Genomic DNA, 20,582 nt, shown 5'->3' with positions numbered 1-20,582 from the left:
CAACGCCATCGCTCGTTATGTGGAAATGGACAAAATAATCTAAAAGCTTTGGAAGAACTGGTCACCGCCGAAATAATTAGTGGAATCTCAATTGTTACCACAGTGGGGCGCACGAGACACGAGTCTGTAGGAGTGACATAAATTGTACACATCTTGTTGAGCAATATCTTCAACTTTGGTTCACGAGTCTTGGTGGCTGCTCATGTGTAGCGAATTTTCAGCACAGCCCGCAGACTCAGTAAACATAGAGGCAGACGATTACGTGAACTAAGCTGTTGGGCACAGAGTGAACTAACTAAAGACAGCATGTTATTATAAAAGACAAGACCTCTCCTGAACAGAATCATTACACAACAAGACTATTGATTAGACCTTTATATCTTCTCAGCTACCTGTTACTTTGTCAGTTTACCCTCGATATCCACTACAAAGATGTCTTCTGTCAAAATGGTTTCTCTCAAAGTAGCTCAAGATTCGGATTCGGATAGCAGGAGCCTAAAATCTTTCTTCTCGGCCAATTCACAAGGTTCTCCCACAGATTGTCCCATTTGCCTCGAGCCATACGACCCAGCGAGGGTCAAAGTATCGGTAGGGTTATGTCAACATTATATTTGCAAACCTTGCTTCGAGATTCTTACCGAGGACAAAGAGTCAATGTCTCCGAGCTATCCTGATTGGCCTTTATGTCCGTACTGTTGTGCCCCAATGCGACATGGCAGACAATTACTATTTCTCCGCGATCACCTCTTCCCTCATCGTAAGGGCTTGGAAGTCAACAGCGACGGCTTAACGTACTTCCGGGGCTCTACTTGGACAACAATTCGCATGACAACTACGGTTCTCACGCGTCAATTCAATAAAGACTCTTTCTACACCGATATGATCCACGAGGTATCAAGAAGCACGAGAAGAAAGAGTGATAATGCCGAGGAAAACCGAGGAGCGCCTGTTGTAAATTGTACGGAGGCTGAATTCGACACCCAAGAACTACGAGTCCGAGAAAAGCTGGATCAAGAATTCCGCAAACATCTGGACGACACTGCAGCCAGCAAGATGCACAAAGAGCGGAGCATACATTTTCTATGCGAGCCATTTATTGATGAAACTAAGTCATTCGAGACTTGGCTCCATCGAACCCTGTGGCTCAATCGTCAACGAAGGAAAGGGTTTGAAACTTCCGAAGTTCTGTTATACACAACCAGAGTCTATGAAAGCATTTTACCTTACAGGGTGGAGAGAAGTTTCCAACGTTCGACGGCGGCCGATTGGGAGATCAAGTTCCTTACATTCATCAGAATTCAAATGACGATAGCGGTATCTCGTCCTGAATTGAAAAACTTCTCGGAATTAAACGTGTTCTTTCAAAATAGGAGAGCAAATTGCGCCGCTACCAAAATCGTAGATTCACCTCGAGGAGAGCATCATTGGAGAACCTACTGGCAGTTCTCATACGGTCTTGGCCTCTTATGGATTATTTACACACTGGCTAAACATTATACGTTGATGCCTCTAGATATCTACAGAGCAAGAGGTCAAAGTTCTTTGTTTAGGACATTGCTAGCTATGAAGCATGAGTATGGTTATTGGCTCTCACCATATTGGTTTACACCTGACAGTGAGCGGTTCATCGATCGTGTGGAACAGCCACTACTTGCCCCCGAAGTTGACCGGCCGGCTGAGTTACTCGCCCCCGATGAAGATCAGCCGTTACTTGCCGCTGACTGAGAAAACCGTTCAGTACACGGCAGACTGCCATGACCTAACCTGGAAAACTATGATTTTCAAGGTAGACATTGTAGCCATCGATCGGTGTTTAGCCTTGAGTCCTTAACAAAGAGCACTGCATAACAATGCAATCTAATGAATTGGCCTAGCATCTGTTGGATTTCGTTCAAGTTAGTACACTTCACACTCTATTATGGCCACTTCATAAGCTGAGTAGTGTGCCTCAAGAATAATAAATACATCGTCATTACCAAACATGTTCCAATACTTATACTGACTTCCATGCAAAACATCAATTTCTAAATTATGTACTGATACAGATCTTGATTCCTGTCAAAAAGCAAAATTGCAAATTAAAACCCGAAATTCGAATCGGGTATCATATCAAAATTGTATTCAAGAGCAAAACATCTCTACACTCACATATGGAGTGCCATTCACAGTTGGGGGGCATTATGGAATTGAAGTTCGCCCAGAGTGAGAACAATGAATCTAATAAATAAAATGTTTCAGCTCAATGTCACCTACAATTATGAGATTCTCCTGAACAACAATGTCTTTGGATAGAACAACAAAGAAAATTGTTCTCAGTATATCACTAGCTTTTTTTCTCCATCCAACTGCTCATTCGTACTGCTACCAACCACACAGCACCTGCAACATGTCTCAAGCTCCAACCTCAAAAACTCAAAAAGCACCAACCTCCACCTTTTCTTCCTCCAAAACTCCACAAACCAAGACCACGAAGAATGTCCCGTCTGTCTCGAAAACTACAATCTAGAACGCATCGAAGTCGGCACAGGATCCTGCAAACACACCATGTGCGAGCCCTGCTTCAACGCCATATCCACGCGCTCCAGACTCGACTTCCGACGTCCAAAATGTCCGTACTGTCGCGTGCGAATGAAGAAAGCGATTCGGGTGGAAACAGGACGTCGTTACGCTCTAGAGTTCGTTCGTGATCATCTTGTTGGTGGGTATCGGAATGATAGGGAGGATAAAAGTTCAGGGTTGGTGGGGTTTCGGGAGGCGGAAGCATCGTGGGTTGTGCTTGAGAAGAAGACGAAGATTGAGATAAGACAGAATCTTGATGAAGATGTGACGGAGACGAAGATGACTTACACTGTATCCAAGAAAGTCAAAAAGGGTACTATCCAAGAGAAACTCGGAGGTACAACAGTACCCACCACGATTTGCACAGCACAAAAATTCGACACCCACGAAAAAGACATCTCAAAAATCCTCCAAACAGCACACAAATACTTCCGCGGCACCACAGGCACCAAAAAGATCCTCGACCCAAAACTAACCTTCGACTGGTTCCGCACCTACAGTCCAGATGGCATCTCACAATACCGAAGCCTCGACAAAAGAATCCGCACCACCATCCGCCAACACCTCGACATCGACAACGCTCCAACAGCCGGCTTCGACTCCACCGAGTCCGCAAGATGGGTGACCCGCATCCGGGAACACTACAACAGGAGCTCTCGTCGCATCAGCATCGAGCCCTTCATAGAATCGCCGCTCGCGGACTGGGAAATCAAGCGAGGGGTGTGGATTCAGTTGCAGATGAGCATCGCGGCGTGTCGTCCTGAGATTGCGGCGGACACGTTTAGCGAGTTTCTGAGGGCGAGGGAGGTTATTGTGAGGATTACTGGTGTGGCGGAGAGTCCTGAGGTTGATATTCAGGAGGCTTATGCGCGGAAGTATGGTAGGCTGACGAGTCTGTCTAGGAGTGGGCTGTTGTTGTTGGATCGGGTGTTGAATAGGCCGTTGGAATTTTTTAGGGATTGGGATAAGAGCGCTTGGTATAGGGGTTTGGCTGTTATGCAGCGGCAGCCTTGGTAAAAAATAAATGATGGCATGCTTCATGTCTGTCAATGAGTATATTTCGTGTCAAAATAAAAACAAAATCATTAATACATTTGTCCCATCAATCATTTATCATGTGCCCTTTGGATCACTTGACTCCAAAGGCCATTCGCTTCCGTATATGACTTCTTTACAGCAATACCCACAAACCTGTATTTCTTTGTTCATCCAGACATGATTAAGTGTCTTATACGGGATGTTCTTCTACCACCATTGCTATCGTGAGAATCAACGATCAGGGATGATATCGTTAGCAGACATATAGACACAAGAATGAGCTATCATCACATTGTGTATACGACTGTTGCAGTTGACAGAATAGAGTCAGTCGAGATGTAAAACCAGATAGCGTTACTGAATCTTTCATGAACAAAATGAGTAGCATCACCAAATATGCAATGAACAAAATCAATCACAGAACACCTCAAGAAATCGAGAACAGAACTTCTCAAACCCAATATCTTCAAAATGGCGTTCCCTTCCACCACAATGTCCGCATTCATCATCTTTTCTGAGCACAATCCACAACCACATCTCAGCAAGCATGTCCCACCCATCCAAACGCACAGCCCAAGGCCAAACCCCCAACCCCGAAGACTGGGACGATCTCCCCTTCTCAGAAACCGGCGAATTCGACGAAGACTCCCAGGATCCCAGCTCCCACTGTCCCATCTGCTACGAAACCTACAGCGAGCAGCACATCCAGGTACCCGTCGGCTCCTGCTGCCACACGCTCTGCCAACAATGCTACACCAAGATGATGTCGCAACGGCTCAGCCGGCGCAACCCAGCTCATCGCTGTCCCTGCTGCCGCGAGCCCATGGGTCAGGCTACTGTGGATTTCACGAGCGTGCACGACACGCTCGCGCGGTTCCGGCTGAAGAACAGACCGTATAAGAATACCGGGTTGATGTTCGTCACGGACTTCGGATGGGAGGCGTTGCAGAATAAAACGAAGGTGCGGATCCAGCAGTACCCCGGTGGTGTGACGGAGACGACGATGACGCGGGAGGTATCGAGGAAGACGTGGGCGACTGATACGGTGCCGCCGAGGAGCGAGCATAGTCTTAGTTGCACGAGAGAGCGGTTGGTGCCGTATAAGAGGGAGCTGAAACAGATGTTTGGGATGGCGTTTAGTAGGTATGTGGAGGATGAGGGGAATAAGACGCATTATGAGGCTGATATTGATATCTCGTCGTTTCTGTGGGGGCAGAATGAGTGTGAGGATCCGAAGGTTGTACATACTACTATTGCACGGTCTGTGGAGAAGAAGAGCGTTGTGACGAGTGGGGAGAGGAATAATTCGACTTGTCAATCGTTAGTATGGATTACGAAAGTACGCGAGAGATGCAAACCGGTAGATCTCGAAAGGATGATCTTAGGACTCCATACACTCCACTACTCCCTCACCGAACTACGAATCCGATATCTGATATTCGTGCAGATTCAAATGACCATCGCAGCATGCTATCCTGAGATCCAAGATCGCACTGAGCTGATGATGTACCTGAATGTCAAGGGCGCAGATGTTTCGAAGACGGGACTTACATATTGTCCTCGGCAGGTGTACGATGATGGGGTTTTTGGTAGGAAACGTTCGATAGTGTATCGGGATATCACCTGGGAGCTGAGGGATCGGTTGAAGTTCATGCCGGTGGATTTGTATCGGACGGCCGATAAGTCGACGTCGAAGTGGTATAAGCAGTTGGTTATTATGGAGAGGCAGACTGCGAGGTTCCTGCGGGATCATGAGAGTGATACGTGATTGGCGCTTTGACTGGTGTCTCCATGACAATAATGTATTCTTTTGAAATGAACCCAAAATCCTTGAATTCACATTGACTGCTCGCCTCAAAATTAAACTGATTCTATAAAACTTTCTCATGGTGAACAATTGATTCTCCCTCTCACTAAAGAGGACTCACCAAAAGCGTATTCCAACAAAATCTCTTCCGCTCCTAAACTCTACTAAATTATCTCTAAAAACAAAATGAATTTTCAGTTTGCGTACTCACAAATACATGTTGTACAAGAGTACTTGACCTTCGTACTGCGGTCAGCAAAATTAGACATTATATTTTCCCAAACAGCTTTTCACACCGAGTATATAGGCATCAAGCCATGGCCACATACTCCAGAACCAATTAAAACATACCCAAGATCCCCAATTTCCTCATTTTCCGTACTTACACCAACAAACAAGTATATCTCACCACCATCCCATAATCCCACACCCAAGCGTCCCCAATCAATCACTCTTCTTCCCCCTCCTCTCCTCCGCCCTCCTAACCGACGCAACAACAACCCCATCCCGAACCAAAAACGCATTCTTAATATCCCCATATGCAACCCACAACGCATAAAGCGGGATAACCACCCACAGCATATTAAAGAAAACCAAGAACACCCAGAGAAACAAGGGATTGCTACCGTCGAGATTTTTATTCGCGGTTAGCCACTCGGGCGCGAAGGTCATGAAGCCTAAAAAACACCTGTCAGTACGATGTAAAGGGAGAGATTGAAAAGCAAGGGGAAAAGAACATACCACCATACAACTCCCCCGTAGCAAGCACCGTCATCCAAAAACTAACCCTCCAATCCCCCCTCGCAATCATATAAGCCACCCACGCCGCCAACGGCGCCCCAATGCCCACCGTAAGTATCTCCAGACTCACAACCGTCAGATCGGCCTCCGCCCACCGGGCGTCCGCCTGCGCGTAGACCATCCACAGCTTGCTGGCCCAGTTATCGGCATACCGACTCCCGTAGAGGCGGTCGGGACGGCCGAGGAAATTGGTGATAAGGGCGGGGTGGTGCGTGGCAGGGTTGAAGGGGATTGAGGTGAAGAGGCAGTTGTAGAGGAAGGATCCTTCGAAGATGAGGTGGATGAGGGCGTCGAAGATGTGCCAGATGAAGAGGATGCGCCCTTTGAGAAGTCAGGATGTGGATTTTTGTGTGTTTAAGAGGAAATGCGAGTCTAGAGCAGTGGAAATCTGCCACGGCTACTTGGAGCAGGTGACCAGAAGGGAGAGGAAAGGAAAAAGCTGCATACAGGAAGTCGGGGTGGAGGTGCGCAGAGTGCGCAAAGAGAGAGCATAAGCTGCGAGTAGCAGGACGAGGACGAGGAGGAGGGAGAGGATGGTTGTGGTGTCTATTAGAGATATGAGGGATGGGGGAGTGGTGGTGGACATATTGGCATCAATAATTGATCTAAAATGAGGGTTTTGAAGACGTGTATACTTCAGTGATACATCGCGTTGTGCTGAATTGAAGCTTGGATCAACATTTTCGTGTCATCCCGAGGTCCCTGCCCTTGCGACGCTTGGACTTTGTACCTGAACGACCAAGCTTTGAAGGTTTGTATTGCGCAACTGGGAATATACCGTAGGCAAGTGGGAGAGCAGGCAATTTGTGAGATATCAAAGAATTGATATCCCGAAAAAAGTCACGTATGGTGAGGTTTCGAGACTTGTGAACAAGCAGACTGTTACACGTAATCTTGACCTTGACACTTACGGGTATAACCGTTGGAAGACGCGTTTTAGACATCAAATCGGCCAACGGATATGGAGCAGTTGAAAACAACAACATCAGGCCAGCTCATGCGGTCTTCTGAAAGTTGTAGGAGGTGAAGAAGAATAAAGAGACCTCTGGATCATATTGGTATGACGTCATCAGCAACTCGGGCTATTTGTGGTGTGTATCAACGAGCAAACAACAAACAAAATTTGCAAAAATCACTGCATCAGATCACGATCAAAAGACTCAAGACAAATTTAGGGTACGCAAAGCTTTATTCGTTTGCTAAGCCATCAGGGTATAAGAGTAGTACAACCACTATGATCCTCGAAACTCATGCATGCAAAGGTGCATTTGCATTCCGTCCTAGCCATCCGTGTTTCAATATGCCCTGCCCAAGACGCCGTCCAAAAACCATCCTCCTGGAAGTTGGGTGTATGAAGTGAAATTCAGCATCTAGTGCTTGGTGGCCTCTGCAGATAATATATTAGTATGATGTTGAGAAGGTGAGGAGAGGGGAAAGGAAGCTTACCCTTGTGGACATCAGCCTTGGTGTTGTGGGATGTCTCGTCCATCTTGTCTCCAACAGCGTCCTTTGCGGCAGATGCACGGCTGGACAAGCTGGCGTTTCCGTCCTTGGCGACAGACTTGTTGGCCTCCTTGGATGCCTCAGCACCACCGCCCTGGACGGTCTCGGAAACGTAGTTGGCAGCGTTCTGGAGGATGTTAGTTGTGAAAACCCAATGAGGAGATTGAAGATGTAAGAACGTACCTTGATGGTCTCCATTTTGAGTGATTGGGTTGTTTGTTTGGTTTGGTTTGTGAAGTGTAGTTGATTGAGTTTGAGATTGAGTTTGGTTTTTGAAAAGGAAGGAGATGAGGGGTAGACGATGTCCTTATAAACACCTCCTAGAGCCTCATGGAGCTAAGGAGTGCGTAGTGGATCCGTAGCGCCATTTGCGTAGTGCCGTCAAGGCGAGGGGTTGATTCTGATATTCACATGGGAAGCTACGTCATCAGAACAAGAGGGGTGGTTCTGGCTCAGATGAATGTGGGTTGGAGGGGTTGGAGGGGTCAGCAGAGGCAAAAATCTGAGGCAGAGATGTGGGAGAAAAAACACACGCATGAGGTTAACCTGGTGAAGTTGCTTCAAAGGACCTTGGTTAAACACGGTACACACTCAAAAGTACAGTCCAAACACGGCCACTTGCGGGCGGCAACTGTAACGAACCGAAAGGCGACCGTGGGCGAGACCGATGAAGTCTGTCACACCAGCTCCCATTAGGACTGGCTTCAAAATGCCATGGTCGATTTGTATGGGCAAATCCCAAATGGCACTATTACATGATACCGAGCTTAACCCAATGCAGAGATTTGCAGCACACTGGTGATCAAAAATCCAACCAGACCCCGGATATGGCGAGCTCAATTGGATCAAAGGATTTACCCCGCTGACGTAGCGTGAACCTTTTTCCAATAGTGTAAGTGGCTGGAGCTCTCGCTTAGATCCACATCCGCCACACATCCCCCTCTTACCCCTCCCCCCTCCCTCTCGCCGTCTGTATCCGCGTCAACAAACGTCATCGAAACAAACAAAGAACATGCAATGTGGTATGTGGCTGAATCGAGATGCTACGAAGATCGTCATGTACCTATGATTTAGGGTGGAACTTGGATATGAGGGGTCATCGAATGTGGCTGTGCCAACTTTTGGTCGTGGAAGCTTCCCCTCAGACAAATCTGTCTTCTTCGTGTTACGTGCCAATTCATCCGGCAGCGGAGGACAGTCCGACTTCTTTGGTACGGCAGTATCAAACATAATCACCGATCGTGTTCTGGATGTTGTTTACCGAGGTCCCTGTTGTACTATTGTAGCCTGGTGCAGTGGTAGTTGGGACCTTTGATGGTCACCTGCTGGAATTGGAAGGCTAGACATGTACCTAGGTATCCATGTGCTTCGTCTCCGTTGTTTGTCTGTGGGAATAGTGGATGAGTGTACACGTACATCTTCGTAGGTACGAATAAGATGTTAGTAGAATCAGATAAGATGGTTTGTTTCCGCCAGTAAGAAGATGTATAGTGATTTCGCCCGGACTGAAACTTCCGGAGCTTGAAGCTTGATATTGGCTCATTTTATGCAAGCAATGTATATGTGTGATATTGACTTCGAAATGAGACGTAGGTAGAGATGCCGAAAATTTATCTGAGATAAATACCGCATACCAACATCTCACAGAAGCGGTTCTCCACTCGATCTTCGAAGCATGCAAGAAGGCTCATTATCCCGAAACCCCGTTGCAAATGCACGTAAACCAAGTTTCTTCCAGTAGATGCACGAAATAATATGCAACTCCAAATAACAGATTGGAAATAAGGCTGGTCTAGATTCAATCCGTTCCCTTGGCAATTGTCTAAATAGAGCATTGTTACATGGCAGCTGACAGGTTGGAGAATATCATCTGAAAGCATCACCTTCCAAAAACACCACCAAGTATTGCGAGCTGTCCACGAGAAGTGGGGGTTTCTTGACTGAGACTCTCATGCGTGAATCTGAGATTGAAACCCATGTTGACGATATCTGTTCCTGGTACAGTACGGACATCGAAGATGATCGAAAAGAACAACGGCGATATCGCGTGGTTTCTCGTCGCCGGATCCTATAAAGGAGGCACGTCAAGCTGGATCCCGTGGCACCTCCTCGAAATGGAAGCTTTGCGCTTTGCAAGCGACTTCAGAAGCCTCAATGCTCGAAGCAGGCTCTCCTTCATGCAATTGTCTAATCTAGGTTAAGTGAGAACGACGGTATTGTTCGAAATCAAAAGATCCAGAGAGCCATGGTGGAATTCGATGGAGAAGAGATTCCCGCACCTCAAGATCAAGACATGCACTTTCTGTCGACCGCAAGATTAGAGCAGAGTCCCGCAAGCTAAGACTCAAAGTCTCATAATCTCCTTATCTTGCCGTATGCCGCCACGGAATAGCTCCTCAATCACCTTCCCTCCAAGTATCGTTTCTTTCAGAATTCCGTCTACGTGCTTGGGTTCGACACGGCCGTACCATATACCACAGCCCGCGAGAGGATGAGAACCGCCTGTTTGCGTCTTCATTTTTGGAGGGAGGTAGATTATCGTATTGCCTGCAAATTTGTGGCCTCCAATATGGCTGATCAACCCAACTCGAGCAATCGGAAGGCGGTTATGGTCATTTTCGATAGGATCGAGCTGAGTATCCGGGCCGTCGTTCACTCGGAACGAGACGTTCACTGCGTCCTTGGAAACTCTGAAATCATTCCTTTCCAACCCCTTCTCAAACTCGTCTCTCAACACCGGACCATACTTACCACATCTAGCATCTCTTCCTCCATGCCCACAAATCAGCACAAGGATGTTATTTATATCGTGTAGCCCCCCTTCTAGAGATTCTAATTCTTTCTTGTCCCTTGTAAGGCGATCTCTAATCTGCGGACTCAAGGCCTCGTGTGCGGGGTGTAGTTTGTCGGGTTGAAGATATCCTTTAACAAGTTGGTTTATGTCGCTTGAGCCACGAACGAAAGGCACATATTTGAATGATGGGAGCAGATACAGGGAGGAAGACGTGCTTTCACCATTGGTTCTCGATGAGGGAAACGATGAATTGATAACGGATAGGTTATGATATGGCTGAACAGTATCCAATTATCAGCAGACAAAATCAGGAATAATGGGATGTGGAAAAATTACATCAGCATATGCTCCCCCTCTAGAAAGGAGCTGCTTGAAATCTGCTGCCAGATTCTCGCCTTCATTTTCGTCCTCAATCTTAGAAGGCCAGTCGTCCTTGCCAGTACAGATCAGGATCTGCTCTGTATAAGGTGACATTGTGCCATTGAGCTTCGTCTGATGATCGATAGGTAGGTTAGGTGGCAGTTCTGGGGTCTCTGAGCAAGAACATGTTGGAGAAGGGCATTTCGAAGTCGTAGGAAAAGAGGGTGGTTCAGAACGGATCGCATAGGAATGGCGAGTATTTCTGGAGAAGGCTAATCGAGTACCATGGGAAAGCCATTGTGGCCTTGGACGTAGTCGAGAAAGCATGCACACTCTGGGGATGAATAAGAGAAGGTTGTGAGATGTGATGGAATGAATGATGCCATGCGAATATAATCCCCAAGACTTCCAGGCCCCTATCTAATCTGATCCGAAGTTTGGCCATACTTCTAGGAAATGGTCACGCTAGCACGTGATCGCGCGTCAATGCTCAATTGCAAAATAAACTTTGTCTTCCAATTCCCATACAGCACCTCACGGTGTTATGCCTCGACTTCCTCACTCTCTTTTGCTACGTGCTCGTAACATCTCATCATTGCTACCATTGGTCCTTCGAGGCGCCCGTTCCTTGGATTCAGCGATCAATGAACTCCGTTGGTTACGAGAGCATGTCGAAGAAATATGCGTAAACAAGCCAGAGGAGCATTTTCATAGGACGCTATTCCGTCTTTGCAAAAGAAGATCACGTGGAGAACCGTTACAATACATATTGAGATCGCAGCCATTTGGTGACCTCGATATTGAGTGTAAACCTGGAGTTCTCATCCCAAGGTCAGTAAACCGATATCCTTTGACTTGACAAGTTCTGAACCATCCTTGCTTTATTCAGACCAGAGACAGAGGCTTGTACGATACATTTGGCGGGGCTTTTGGTTCAAGAACGGCTCAGGCCTCTAACAGAGGGTACAAATCAACGACCACGCCAATCCGATGCCCAAAGTTCGTTGAAAATTGTGGACTTATGTACTGGAACTGGCTGTATTCCACTGCTGCTACATTCTCAACTTACTCCCACGTTCAAGAGTATTCGTTGTATGGGTTGGGACATTTCAAAAGACGCAGTGTCACTCGCAAGGGCCAATCTGACTAGGAACGAGTTGTTGAAAAATATCACAGCACCTGATAGCCAATCCTCACCCAGTATCACTTTCGAACGCGTGGACATATTTTCAGATTTTACCGACCAGCAGCTGCGGGACCTCAAATGTGATGTTCTCGTTTCAAACCCGCCCTACATCTCTCATCAAAGCTTCAAGTACGAAACAACCAGATCGGTACGTAATTGGGAACCAAAACTAGCTCTGGTTCCGAGTATCCCCCAAAAAGGGGGTTGTCTGCCACAAGATGTCTTCTACGACCGTCTTCTACATCTTCATCTTAAAGTTTGTGGTTCGAGAATACTCTTAATGGAAGTTGGAGATGATGAACAGGCTATTCGTGTGGCTCAACTAGCGATAGGAAGACTTCGAGAAGACCTTGATGCCAGTCGAGTTGTACAAATTGAACTATGGAGAGATTCACCAGACTCTTTGCCACTAGACAACGAGCTACAAGAATACGACTTAGACGGATACAATATCAACGTCAGAGGTTCTGGAACACTAAGAGCTGTGGTGTTGGTCTCGTAGGGTTCACAGTGACGAAAACGGCCCGAAGATTGAAATGGCTACCCACTGATCAGCGTTCCCTAGACTCTGACGTACGAAACCACACTTCTTCAAGAGTCAGTCTTCTTCGTCAACGCGTATGTAGGGAACAGCTCTTCCTGCGGCCCGGTCCAGCATTAGTCGTACAGCACGCTTCACACCTGAGGTAATGCGGTCAGATTATCAATACGATAGGCTGCGAGGGATTTTGCCGTCGCCTGATTCTTCCCGCTGAAGAAAGCCTACCATCCATTACGGCTTCCCTCCCAAACAGTCCATGCTCTATCATGTACTTCCCACCACGAGGTTTTTTTCGCTGGGGCATACCCTACCATTACAAATCTGTGAACGTAAGTGAAACATGGTCACTTTTCAATCTATCCAATTAACGAATGCAAAGGTTCACAAGACTATGACAACACTGTACCCTTGTAGTGGGGTATTCGCTGTTGGAATGCTAGGAAGTGCCTCATTTGGATACAAACGGGATGACTATCCACGCGTCTGATGGAGCCTATCACATTTCATGCCTGGACTTTGGGAAGGCGAACCTTCCATAGGCTTTTCTCGGTCATATTTATGTTATCGAAGCCTTCAGCCAATCCGCGAATAATGATAAGGTAAACGCATGATTGGCCATCAGCGGAGTGCAGCATTTCGCCCGACATTGCCAATTCCGTCTGTCACTTCGACCTCCAAAGACACATCATTGCCCATACATCAGCCAAATAGACTGACGGTACTTTCGCTCCATCAGTGCAGCATAACCGCAGTCTTTGTTTACCTATGGCCAGCAAGTCATGATTCCCGCTATTTGATATCATTCTTAAGCGAAGTATGCTTATGACGATTTCCTCACACTCCTAATATACTAACTAGGAAGTGACACGCAATTGCCGTACAGAAGCGGTTCACAAACATGGCGAGATTGCGGGTATTAAGACAGCTATAAATCTGGTGAGGCAGTGGTATGTTGTCTGCCATGTTTTCCAGACTCCAACGGGGTCTTTATCATGTTTCATAAAAATTTGTTCTCATCGTTTGTCTTCTACTTTGCATTGAATTCTTTCTCATCAACTACATTCTCTTGAAACTTTCGGGTTCTACATTGGGCTGCTCATCAAACACATTTTGGACCGAGTATATTAGCCTTGCTTTCCCGCTTACCAGGCCGCCGGTCTTCCTGTGAATCATGATTCAGGAACCAACACATACGTAAGTCGTCCTGCTTCATGACTGAAATGGACTCTGACCAACTCAAAGTCACATTTTACTCAGCAAAGGATTTCTACGCCTCGCTCACCGAGTCGGCAATTTATGCTTCCTTTAACCTCGCGGTTGACAATGGGCCCAGTGTCTTTGAGCTCTTTTGATGTAGGGGCTGAACTTGATGTCAAACCAACTGTTGGTTGGAGAATGGACGATAGCCCCCAAAAGCTCAATTTTCCAACTCCCAGGTGGTTGTTCTCGCTAACTCTTGTTCTGCAAGGGCGATGCTGACAACGAACAGCATTATCTGCCTTCCATGTCATTATTTTGTGAGGCTCATAATTTACGGCAGATGCACGTCACCGAGATTCTCACCAATTCTAATGCTTGCATATGCAGAATTTCGAAATTCTGGAAACAACAAAACACCAGGGCCTTGGACAACCTTGCTCACTGTTGTTGCAGAACGACGTTTGGTCTGTCGTATTGCACATTTGAGCTTGCTCTTCTATCGTCCTCTTCTGCAGGTACTTTTAAGGGTGTACCACGCTCTAGTATGAACGTTGCTACAGGTTAAGTCACTGTTGGGTGTAAAGTTCTTGACCCACACTCCGAATCCTAGCCCTGATCTATGATTCACAACTTTGGTGGGATAATTCGCGAAGTAAACGGCTATCGCCCATCTAGAGACTTGGGCGGCGAGGAGTCTATGTGCGGAGCAGGTGTCCATTCAAATTGTGCTGCTGCTCGACATATATGCATAGAACGTAGTCTCTATCCGTTCAGCATTTCATCGTCTATCAACAGTTCGGTGCTCAAAGGAAGATTGAAATCGTGGCAAATTCTCGACGGGCAGACTCATCTCACCCGAACCAACCAGGCTATGCACATCACCATGTCACGTCTTTGTCATTCTTGCATTGAGGCCCTGAGATGTCAGGAAAACGTGCCGTGATGATGGATCAAGGTGGTCAGACGGAACGAAAATCCTTACCTCACTGAAGAAAAAGCTCAGCCAGGTGTCAATCAGAATTTATCAGCCCAATCTGAAACAGTGGCTTGCAAATCAACAAACGAGGCATCAAACATACAGTCATGGATTGGAGTGTCAATTGGGCCCGTCGCAAAGGATACAATGTCAAGTGACTAGAATCAACTCCCGAAGATGCAGATTCACGCTGGTGTGGCTTTCGGAGAGCTCAGAAGTGTGGCACACTTAATCTATCGTTCCTCGTTGCTGGATTCTCATTGACTGTCAAACTTATCGGTGTGATGGCTGCCTTCAGGCCCAGGACCAATCAAGCCGTGTAAGTCATGTATCTTTTCAAAAGAGCTACGCGAAACGAAGTTCTCGGCTGAACCAACACGAATCATTGCAAACACTCTCGTCGTATACTTACAACTAACTCTAACAATTCATGTTGTCGTTTTGTTCGGAATTCTGGGGGCAAGGCAAAAGAAAAACTCCTCGCCAGCCCATGTCACAGCTACGGATCACACATGCATGGCACAATGACACCATGGATGCAGGGCCATCTACAACACGCGACGCCAAAAGGTCTCCGACTTCCAATCAATACGATCAGCAGCAAGCGCGAGCGTGGTGATGGCTTTGGTGCCGTCACATACGCTTCCAACCCGCCCGAGGTGCAGCGCATTATTTGCGTGGATGAAATGGGGAACGTTATACCGCAGTCTCATGGATCCGAAGCGAATATCTCGTCAGCGTGTAGTTCGTAACGCAGGTGCCAACTCATTGAACTCAAGAGCCAAGTTCACATTGCCCTTTGCTTGTAGTCCAGCGAGAGACCTCAAATTACCACAATCGTTGCGCGTAACCCACATCGCCTTCAAAGTATTTGGAAGGCTTGTTGTCGTTGACTGTTTTTTAATTCTCCGCGTTTGATGTCGTCGGAGGCTTAATTAATCTGTCAGTGCGGAGGGTAGGGAACTAGTGACGCTTGCTGCGAGTCTGTTGAACCTAGTTCCCTGTAGTGGGCGTCTATTGTACCAACGATTAGTCCCTTCTAGGTTTGTTCTGTTTCACTCATAGGGAATAGCCTAACGTCTTAATACGAGTAAGAGACTAACGTCTAAGACTCAGCACTCTTCTTGACGTTCCAAGGAGTGGGCGAAGACATGTCTGGGTGGCTGGGCTGGGCCTCATGTCTCATGTCTCAAAATGCTGATCTTGAAAAAGCACCACCATGGAACTCATAGTTACACTCAAGATGAGCATGGCTGCAGCATTTCTTCCACACTTTCTGCGCGAAGTCGCAGGCGCATCACTGGCGATCAACACATTAACATCGGATGAAATCCAAAATCCCGGAGGCATGGGCGCCAAGCCTACACCTTCACAAACTATCGAGGTCAAGTACTACAAGTACTCCAACTCACTATGTAGCCTTACTGCATACATCAAACTGTTTTTATGATGATCTCAAAAGCTACTCTTTGCGACCTTGACCCTCTGGCCGGGCTTCTGGAACGCGTGTCAACCAGCGAGAACGGTATTCAGTCGCAGCTGGCCTTTCCGGATTGAGTGTTTCCCCCACCTCAAGTGCTGTTGTTCACTTTGGCCACTCGCTAAGTCGTCAAGTTTCAAGCCACCAAGCAGAATTTCAGACTGAAGAACACGGCTGACTTCCCCGAGTTCTTCCACAGATGCCGGCAAATCACCCCTCCATTGCTTTTGACCAATGTTTTCTGTGCCTCACGATATCGCTTCGCTGCCAGCAATCATCGACAGTCGCGGGGGCCAGCTTGTTCAGGAGAGCCAGAAGACGACCAAGGCGCACGACGGGGCCCAGGCCGGGAGACCTGGATGTCGAAAATGACCATCCACATTCGGCCATTTCTTAGGGATAATTCGATAAATGGCTGCCGAAGCGGCATCGCTACGGTCCATACAGGCCCCCTTGCCACGATGGTGTTGACAGGGGCTGCCTATATCAGCGTGCTTATTAAGAGCTGACCACAGCGCTGTGAATGACAAGCGTGTCAAGCGCCCCTGATTGCTGGATCCCCCGATTTTAAGATTCCCCATCTGCCAGACTGCCATCGGCAACCGATACCAAGTGGTCTGGGGCAAAGCCATGGGTACTTGTTGTCAGTGCAACTTTCACCGTTTGTTCGCAATTCAATACTTGTAGCTTTGACACCTCGACATCATTTCTTGACCGGCGCTTGACCAGCGGTTATAGGCATGATAAAATGATAAGAGAGGTACCCGAAGCTTAAACGGGTATGAGGAGGCCATGTGCGATAGTGAAGGCGCTCGAGTGGGCGCTTCTTGTAGGGGTAGTTTTATTCGATTGCTCAGGGGCTCCAAAGCACTGTGCAAGCACCATCGAGCATTAATAGTGTCTTCTACTTGTGTCTGCTATTACTATTGCCCACACATCGTACATACTGCTATGTCCGCTCTGCAGATAATGCCGGTGCCGTCCCCTTCACTACCTCTTCGCTGTCTATCGACTGCTCCCGTTCCAGGTCTTATGCCAAAACAACGACGCACCAAGTGCATATATTTTTGGAATTTCTGCACTGACTACTGCATGATTTCATGTCCTCGCTGTTGTGCAATCGTTCTGCATATCTCGACTCTTCGAAGCATGTCCGGCTAGCAGTTGGCAAGTGCTCAACACTGTTGGCATGCTGGACGCTAGACCAAGAAGAGGCGGCCTGCACACGGGTTCGTCCTCTTCTGGGCCACCGGCCGGGACGCGGCACATGGTATATGCCCTGCTGGTCAAGGATAAGATACCTTGCTCCTTTTTATCTTCCTTTCAAAACCTTGCACCGGCCTGATTTTCAACGCCTCGCTCAGGGCTCCTTGCATTGTTCGTCCCTTCAACGTCCTTTTGATATATCCCCCGTCCCTAATTTGATGATCACCGTCAAATACGAATTTAGGCACTTGAGTTTACTTGAACGTTATTGGGGAATATACAGAGCCCAGTAGCTTCTCCGGCCAATGGCATTGACGTATGCTGTCGGAAAATGGGTTATCACTAATGCAGATCACGCGCCAGCCACGTTGGCTCAATCTAGAAACATGTTCACCATAGAGACCCGCGTATGGTCCAGGTTGGGCTCAAAATCGTGAGCGCGTTGCCCTTCGCAGAGGCAAATCCAGGCCCCGAGAGGGGGGCTAACGGAAATGGGGTCCTTTTCTTCTCAAAAAAAAAAACCTACCCGAAGCTGTCCGCCTTGTAGTCGAGCGGTAAGAGTTAGAGCTATTGTTACTGTCATGACATGGCTTAAATTTACGGCCCCTCATATCATTACTTTGGCCCCTTTGCTGGTGTTGGGTGTTGCTGTACATCCATGGTTGCTGTCTGCATTTGTTAAATCACACGAATCACGGCTTAGCTCCAGTTCCTAGCATAAGCTCGTGCTCCATCCTCATCTACCTGGTCTCTCCACGCCTCTTCGAAAAGCGTCAAGATCACCATCTTCAATTCTATGTGTTAATCGCCTACAAACTAATTGCAATTTGGTTCCTGGTTCATATTTGATTCTCTGGCCACCACTGCGAGGGAAATGCGTCGATGTCCCGGACACACTCAATAACGATGGCAAACATAAAGCCAGAAGACTCGGAGAACTCTATCTGGCAAGGCTACAGTCTCCAACCACCTCATCCGAGCTCAACTCATCCTCCGCCATTTGAATCCAGCTTCGTTGCTCCACCGCTCTCTATTCCATATCATGGCCGATCGCAAAAAGGAAGCTACCGGTCGATGGATATTCCCTCGATACATACCCGACCGCCGCCACAAGATAGAAATGGAGTTTTAACAGCGTCACCTCCGGGTCTTAACAGTCACCACAGCTTTCCCTCGTTGAAAAGAGCTTTTCATGCTGGTGATGGCATCTCTTACGGTGAAAATGTCCAGGACTTTCGAGAAGACATACAGACCGACAATAAACCAACAATCAGTCAGGATCATCGGCTTCTCTGCTTCGCTCGACTACCAGAAAAACGCACAATACTAGATGGCCAAGGTCGTGTTCAACACATCGAACTAGCAGCACAGATTCATGGAATGTTCTTCCTGTCGGAACATACAACAACATCAAACGAACCTCACCTCGTACAGCCGGAACTGACTTGTTATCGGCGTAATCTCTTTCAGATATCTGGTAATGCTACTACGCCGCGGGGTCCTCTTTCGTTGATAACCGAGCGGGGTGAAAGAATCCCGATCGTGTCTTTGGAAGTGACAATTTCCGCTACGGAGTCGGTGGACGGCAACGTTGTAAAATTGATTGTCATTCCATGGAAAACTCCTCCACCCAATTCTCCAGAAGTCGGACCTGGACAAGAAAGCGAACCAACGCCATTGCCTTTAGAACCTCTTGAAGATGGAAGAGACGCAACTAGCGAGTTCACTGTCTACCCGATAGCCTATCGACGATTACAATTCAGGATTGCTACCGCCAACAATGGCCGGCGGAGAGAACTTCAGCAACATTTTACTCTTCACTTAAATGTTGTTGGCACGCTAGCCAATGGAACGAAAGCTAATGTTTGCGAGACATCGACCGCACCGATTGTCGTGCGAGGACGAAGTCCAAGAAATTTCCAAGCACGAAAGGAAATTGCTCTTGTTGGATCGTCTTCTTCGCGGGGTCAACCTCCAGAGCTACATGTCAGTACCGGAAACATGCCGATTGCTTTGCCTGGGGACATGAAATCTGCGAAGTCTCTCAAACCGAACACTCTGGAACTTCCTAGATCTCCGTTCACCTTTGATTCATCGACTATTCCGGGATCTCCATCCATCGTTCGGCAGTCGTAAGTGTTTTCTTTCTTTGATCTAGATGAGCACCTGGTAGCTGCTCTGTGCTTTCGTACCAGTCTACATTCCTATCAATATTCACGCCATGGCTCTTACGACCCAGTCGGGGGGTTGTAAACTTCGTAACTCGCGCTTGCGCTAACACATTTTAGAACGTATCCGAGTTGGAATTCGCAGCATACAGCGGATCATAGCGCATCACCAAACACTCCAAGTTACCAAGCCCCAGGAGTAAGTCTGGAGAACTATCTACACGTCAATCACTCCACGCCAGATGTCTCACACGCGATTTCCCATTCGCCGACGACGACAATGGGGAGCTCCCACGTTCCAATGCGTCAACAATATGCGTATCATCCAGCTTCAGCACCTCCCATTGGAGGACCTCCTATTCGCTTTATTGATAGCAACCCTCGTCCTGCGAAATCACCACGTCATGTTGCACCCCCAGAGTTGCCAACGAGCACTTACCACTCCGATTACAGCGCGTCAACTCGGTTTGCACCTCCATACAGTGCCCCGTCGGAACCAATGCCACCGCGAAGTGCAGATTATTTTCCACCCCCGGCGCCAGTAACAGCTTGGACTACAGCGCCGGAATCTGGAAGTACCTATGGAACTTCAGCTCAACCAGCCTCGAGTGTACAACATTACGATTTTCCAAACGAGCATCAGTATCCGAAGGAAGAGGGAAGCAGTAGTCAGCAGCATTACACGTGGAATCATAACTAGAAGCCCTCATTACTAGATTGTACCGCCGTAATTTCTCCCTTTTCGATCTACAAAATCTGCACTACATGCACTAGTCTCAACGACTTTCCTTATTCGCCCCTTAAAGAACCCGCCAATTTCGATTCAACAAGTTCAGTTCTAATGTATATCCCATGTAATATAAGGTGTTGGCCTCGGACTTGGAGACAAGAGGCGAGGAAGGATTCAATGATTATTAGCCGAGAAGAAGGGGCATGGCGGTTGGTTTGCAGATTGGTTCCAGA

The 20,582-nt window shown here is 47.5% G+C and overlaps 10 protein-coding genes across 10 annotated transcripts; 6 read left to right on the top strand and 4 right to left on the bottom strand.

The window, feature by feature from the left end:
- Nucleotides 1-432: 432 nt before the first annotated feature.
- On the top strand, nt 433-1,725 carry GLAREA_01138 (RING/U-box; the record flags this gene model as incomplete). Its single annotated transcript, XM_008085896.1, has 1 exon — nt 433-1,725. The coding sequence occupies one exon, from the start codon at nt 433-435 to the stop codon at nt 1,723-1,725; it is 1,293 nt and encodes a 430-aa protein (XP_008084087.1).
- An 819-nt stretch (nt 1,726-2,544) lies between these two features.
- On the top strand, nt 2,545-3,576 carry GLAREA_01137 (uncharacterized protein; the record flags this gene model as incomplete). The annotated part of the gene is made up of 1 exon (XM_008085895.1): nt 2,545-3,576. One exon carries the CDS (start codon nt 2,545-2,547, stop codon nt 3,574-3,576), a length of 1,032 nt encoding a protein of 343 aa, XP_008084086.1.
- A 568-nt stretch (nt 3,577-4,144) lies between these two features.
- On the top strand, nt 4,145-5,365 carry GLAREA_01136 (RING/U-box; the record flags this gene model as incomplete). Its single annotated transcript, XM_008085894.1, has 1 exon — nt 4,145-5,365. The coding sequence occupies one exon, from the start codon at nt 4,145-4,147 to the stop codon at nt 5,363-5,365; it is 1,221 nt and encodes a 406-aa protein (XP_008084085.1).
- Nucleotides 5,366-5,848: 483 nt separating this feature from the next.
- GLAREA_01135 (uncharacterized protein) lies at nt 5,849-6,791 on the bottom strand (the record flags this gene model as incomplete). Its single annotated transcript, XM_008085893.1, has 3 exons — nt 5,849-6,081; nt 6,146-6,526; nt 6,653-6,791. The coding sequence occupies 3 exons, from the start codon at nt 6,789-6,791 to the stop codon at nt 5,849-5,851; spliced, it is 753 nt and encodes a 250-aa protein (XP_008084084.1).
- Nucleotides 6,792-7,575: 784 nt separating this feature from the next.
- Nucleotides 7,576-7,906, bottom strand: GLAREA_01134 (uncharacterized protein; the record flags this gene model as incomplete). The annotated part of the gene is made up of 3 exons (XM_008085892.1): nt 7,576-7,592; nt 7,652-7,835; nt 7,892-7,906. The coding sequence occupies 3 exons, from the start codon at nt 7,904-7,906 to the stop codon at nt 7,576-7,578; spliced, it is 216 nt and encodes a 71-aa protein (XP_008084083.1).
- Nucleotides 7,907-8,689: 783 nt separating this feature from the next.
- GLAREA_01133 (uncharacterized protein) lies at nt 8,690-8,938 on the bottom strand (the record flags this gene model as incomplete). Its single annotated transcript, XM_008085891.1, has 1 exon — nt 8,690-8,938. One exon carries the CDS (start codon nt 8,936-8,938, stop codon nt 8,690-8,692), a length of 249 nt encoding a protein of 82 aa, XP_008084082.1.
- Nucleotides 8,939-10,052: 1,114 nt separating this feature from the next.
- On the bottom strand, nt 10,053-10,976 carry GLAREA_01132 (Thioredoxin-like protein; the record flags this gene model as incomplete). Its single annotated transcript, XM_008085890.1, has 2 exons — nt 10,053-10,778; nt 10,839-10,976. 2 exons carry the CDS (start codon nt 10,974-10,976, stop codon nt 10,053-10,055), a joined length of 864 nt encoding a protein of 287 aa, XP_008084081.1.
- A 430-nt stretch (nt 10,977-11,406) lies between these two features.
- On the top strand, nt 11,407-12,550 carry GLAREA_01131 (S-adenosyl-L-methionine-dependent methyltransferase; the record flags this gene model as incomplete). Its single annotated transcript, XM_008085889.1, has 2 exons — nt 11,407-11,693; nt 11,752-12,550. The coding sequence occupies 2 exons, from the start codon at nt 11,407-11,409 to the stop codon at nt 12,548-12,550; spliced, it is 1,086 nt and encodes a 361-aa protein (XP_008084080.1).
- A 2,739-nt stretch (nt 12,551-15,289) lies between these two features.
- GLAREA_01130 (uncharacterized protein) lies at nt 15,290-16,215 on the top strand (the record flags this gene model as incomplete). The annotated part of the gene is made up of 3 exons (XM_008085888.1): nt 15,290-15,509; nt 15,882-15,924; nt 15,978-16,215. The coding sequence occupies 3 exons, from the start codon at nt 15,290-15,292 to the stop codon at nt 16,213-16,215; spliced, it is 501 nt and encodes a 166-aa protein (XP_008084079.1).
- A 2,142-nt stretch (nt 16,216-18,357) lies between these two features.
- On the top strand, nt 18,358-20,319 carry GLAREA_01129 (p53-like transcription factor; the record flags this gene model as incomplete). Its single annotated transcript, XM_008085887.1, has 2 exons — nt 18,358-19,583; nt 19,740-20,319. 2 exons carry the CDS (start codon nt 18,358-18,360, stop codon nt 20,317-20,319), a joined length of 1,806 nt encoding a protein of 601 aa, XP_008084078.1.
- Between the last annotated feature and the right edge of the window lie 263 nt (nt 20,320-20,582).

Source organism: Glarea lozoyensis (genome assembly GCF_000409485.1).
Source record: "Glarea lozoyensis ATCC 20868 chromosome Unknown GLAREA3, whole genome shotgun sequence".
Classification (NCBI taxonomy): Eukaryota; Fungi; Ascomycota; class Leotiomycetes; order Helotiales; family Helotiaceae; genus Glarea; species Glarea lozoyensis.
The sequence above is the reverse complement of the archived record's forward strand: the minus strand, read 5'-3'. Positions and strand labels throughout refer to the sequence as shown.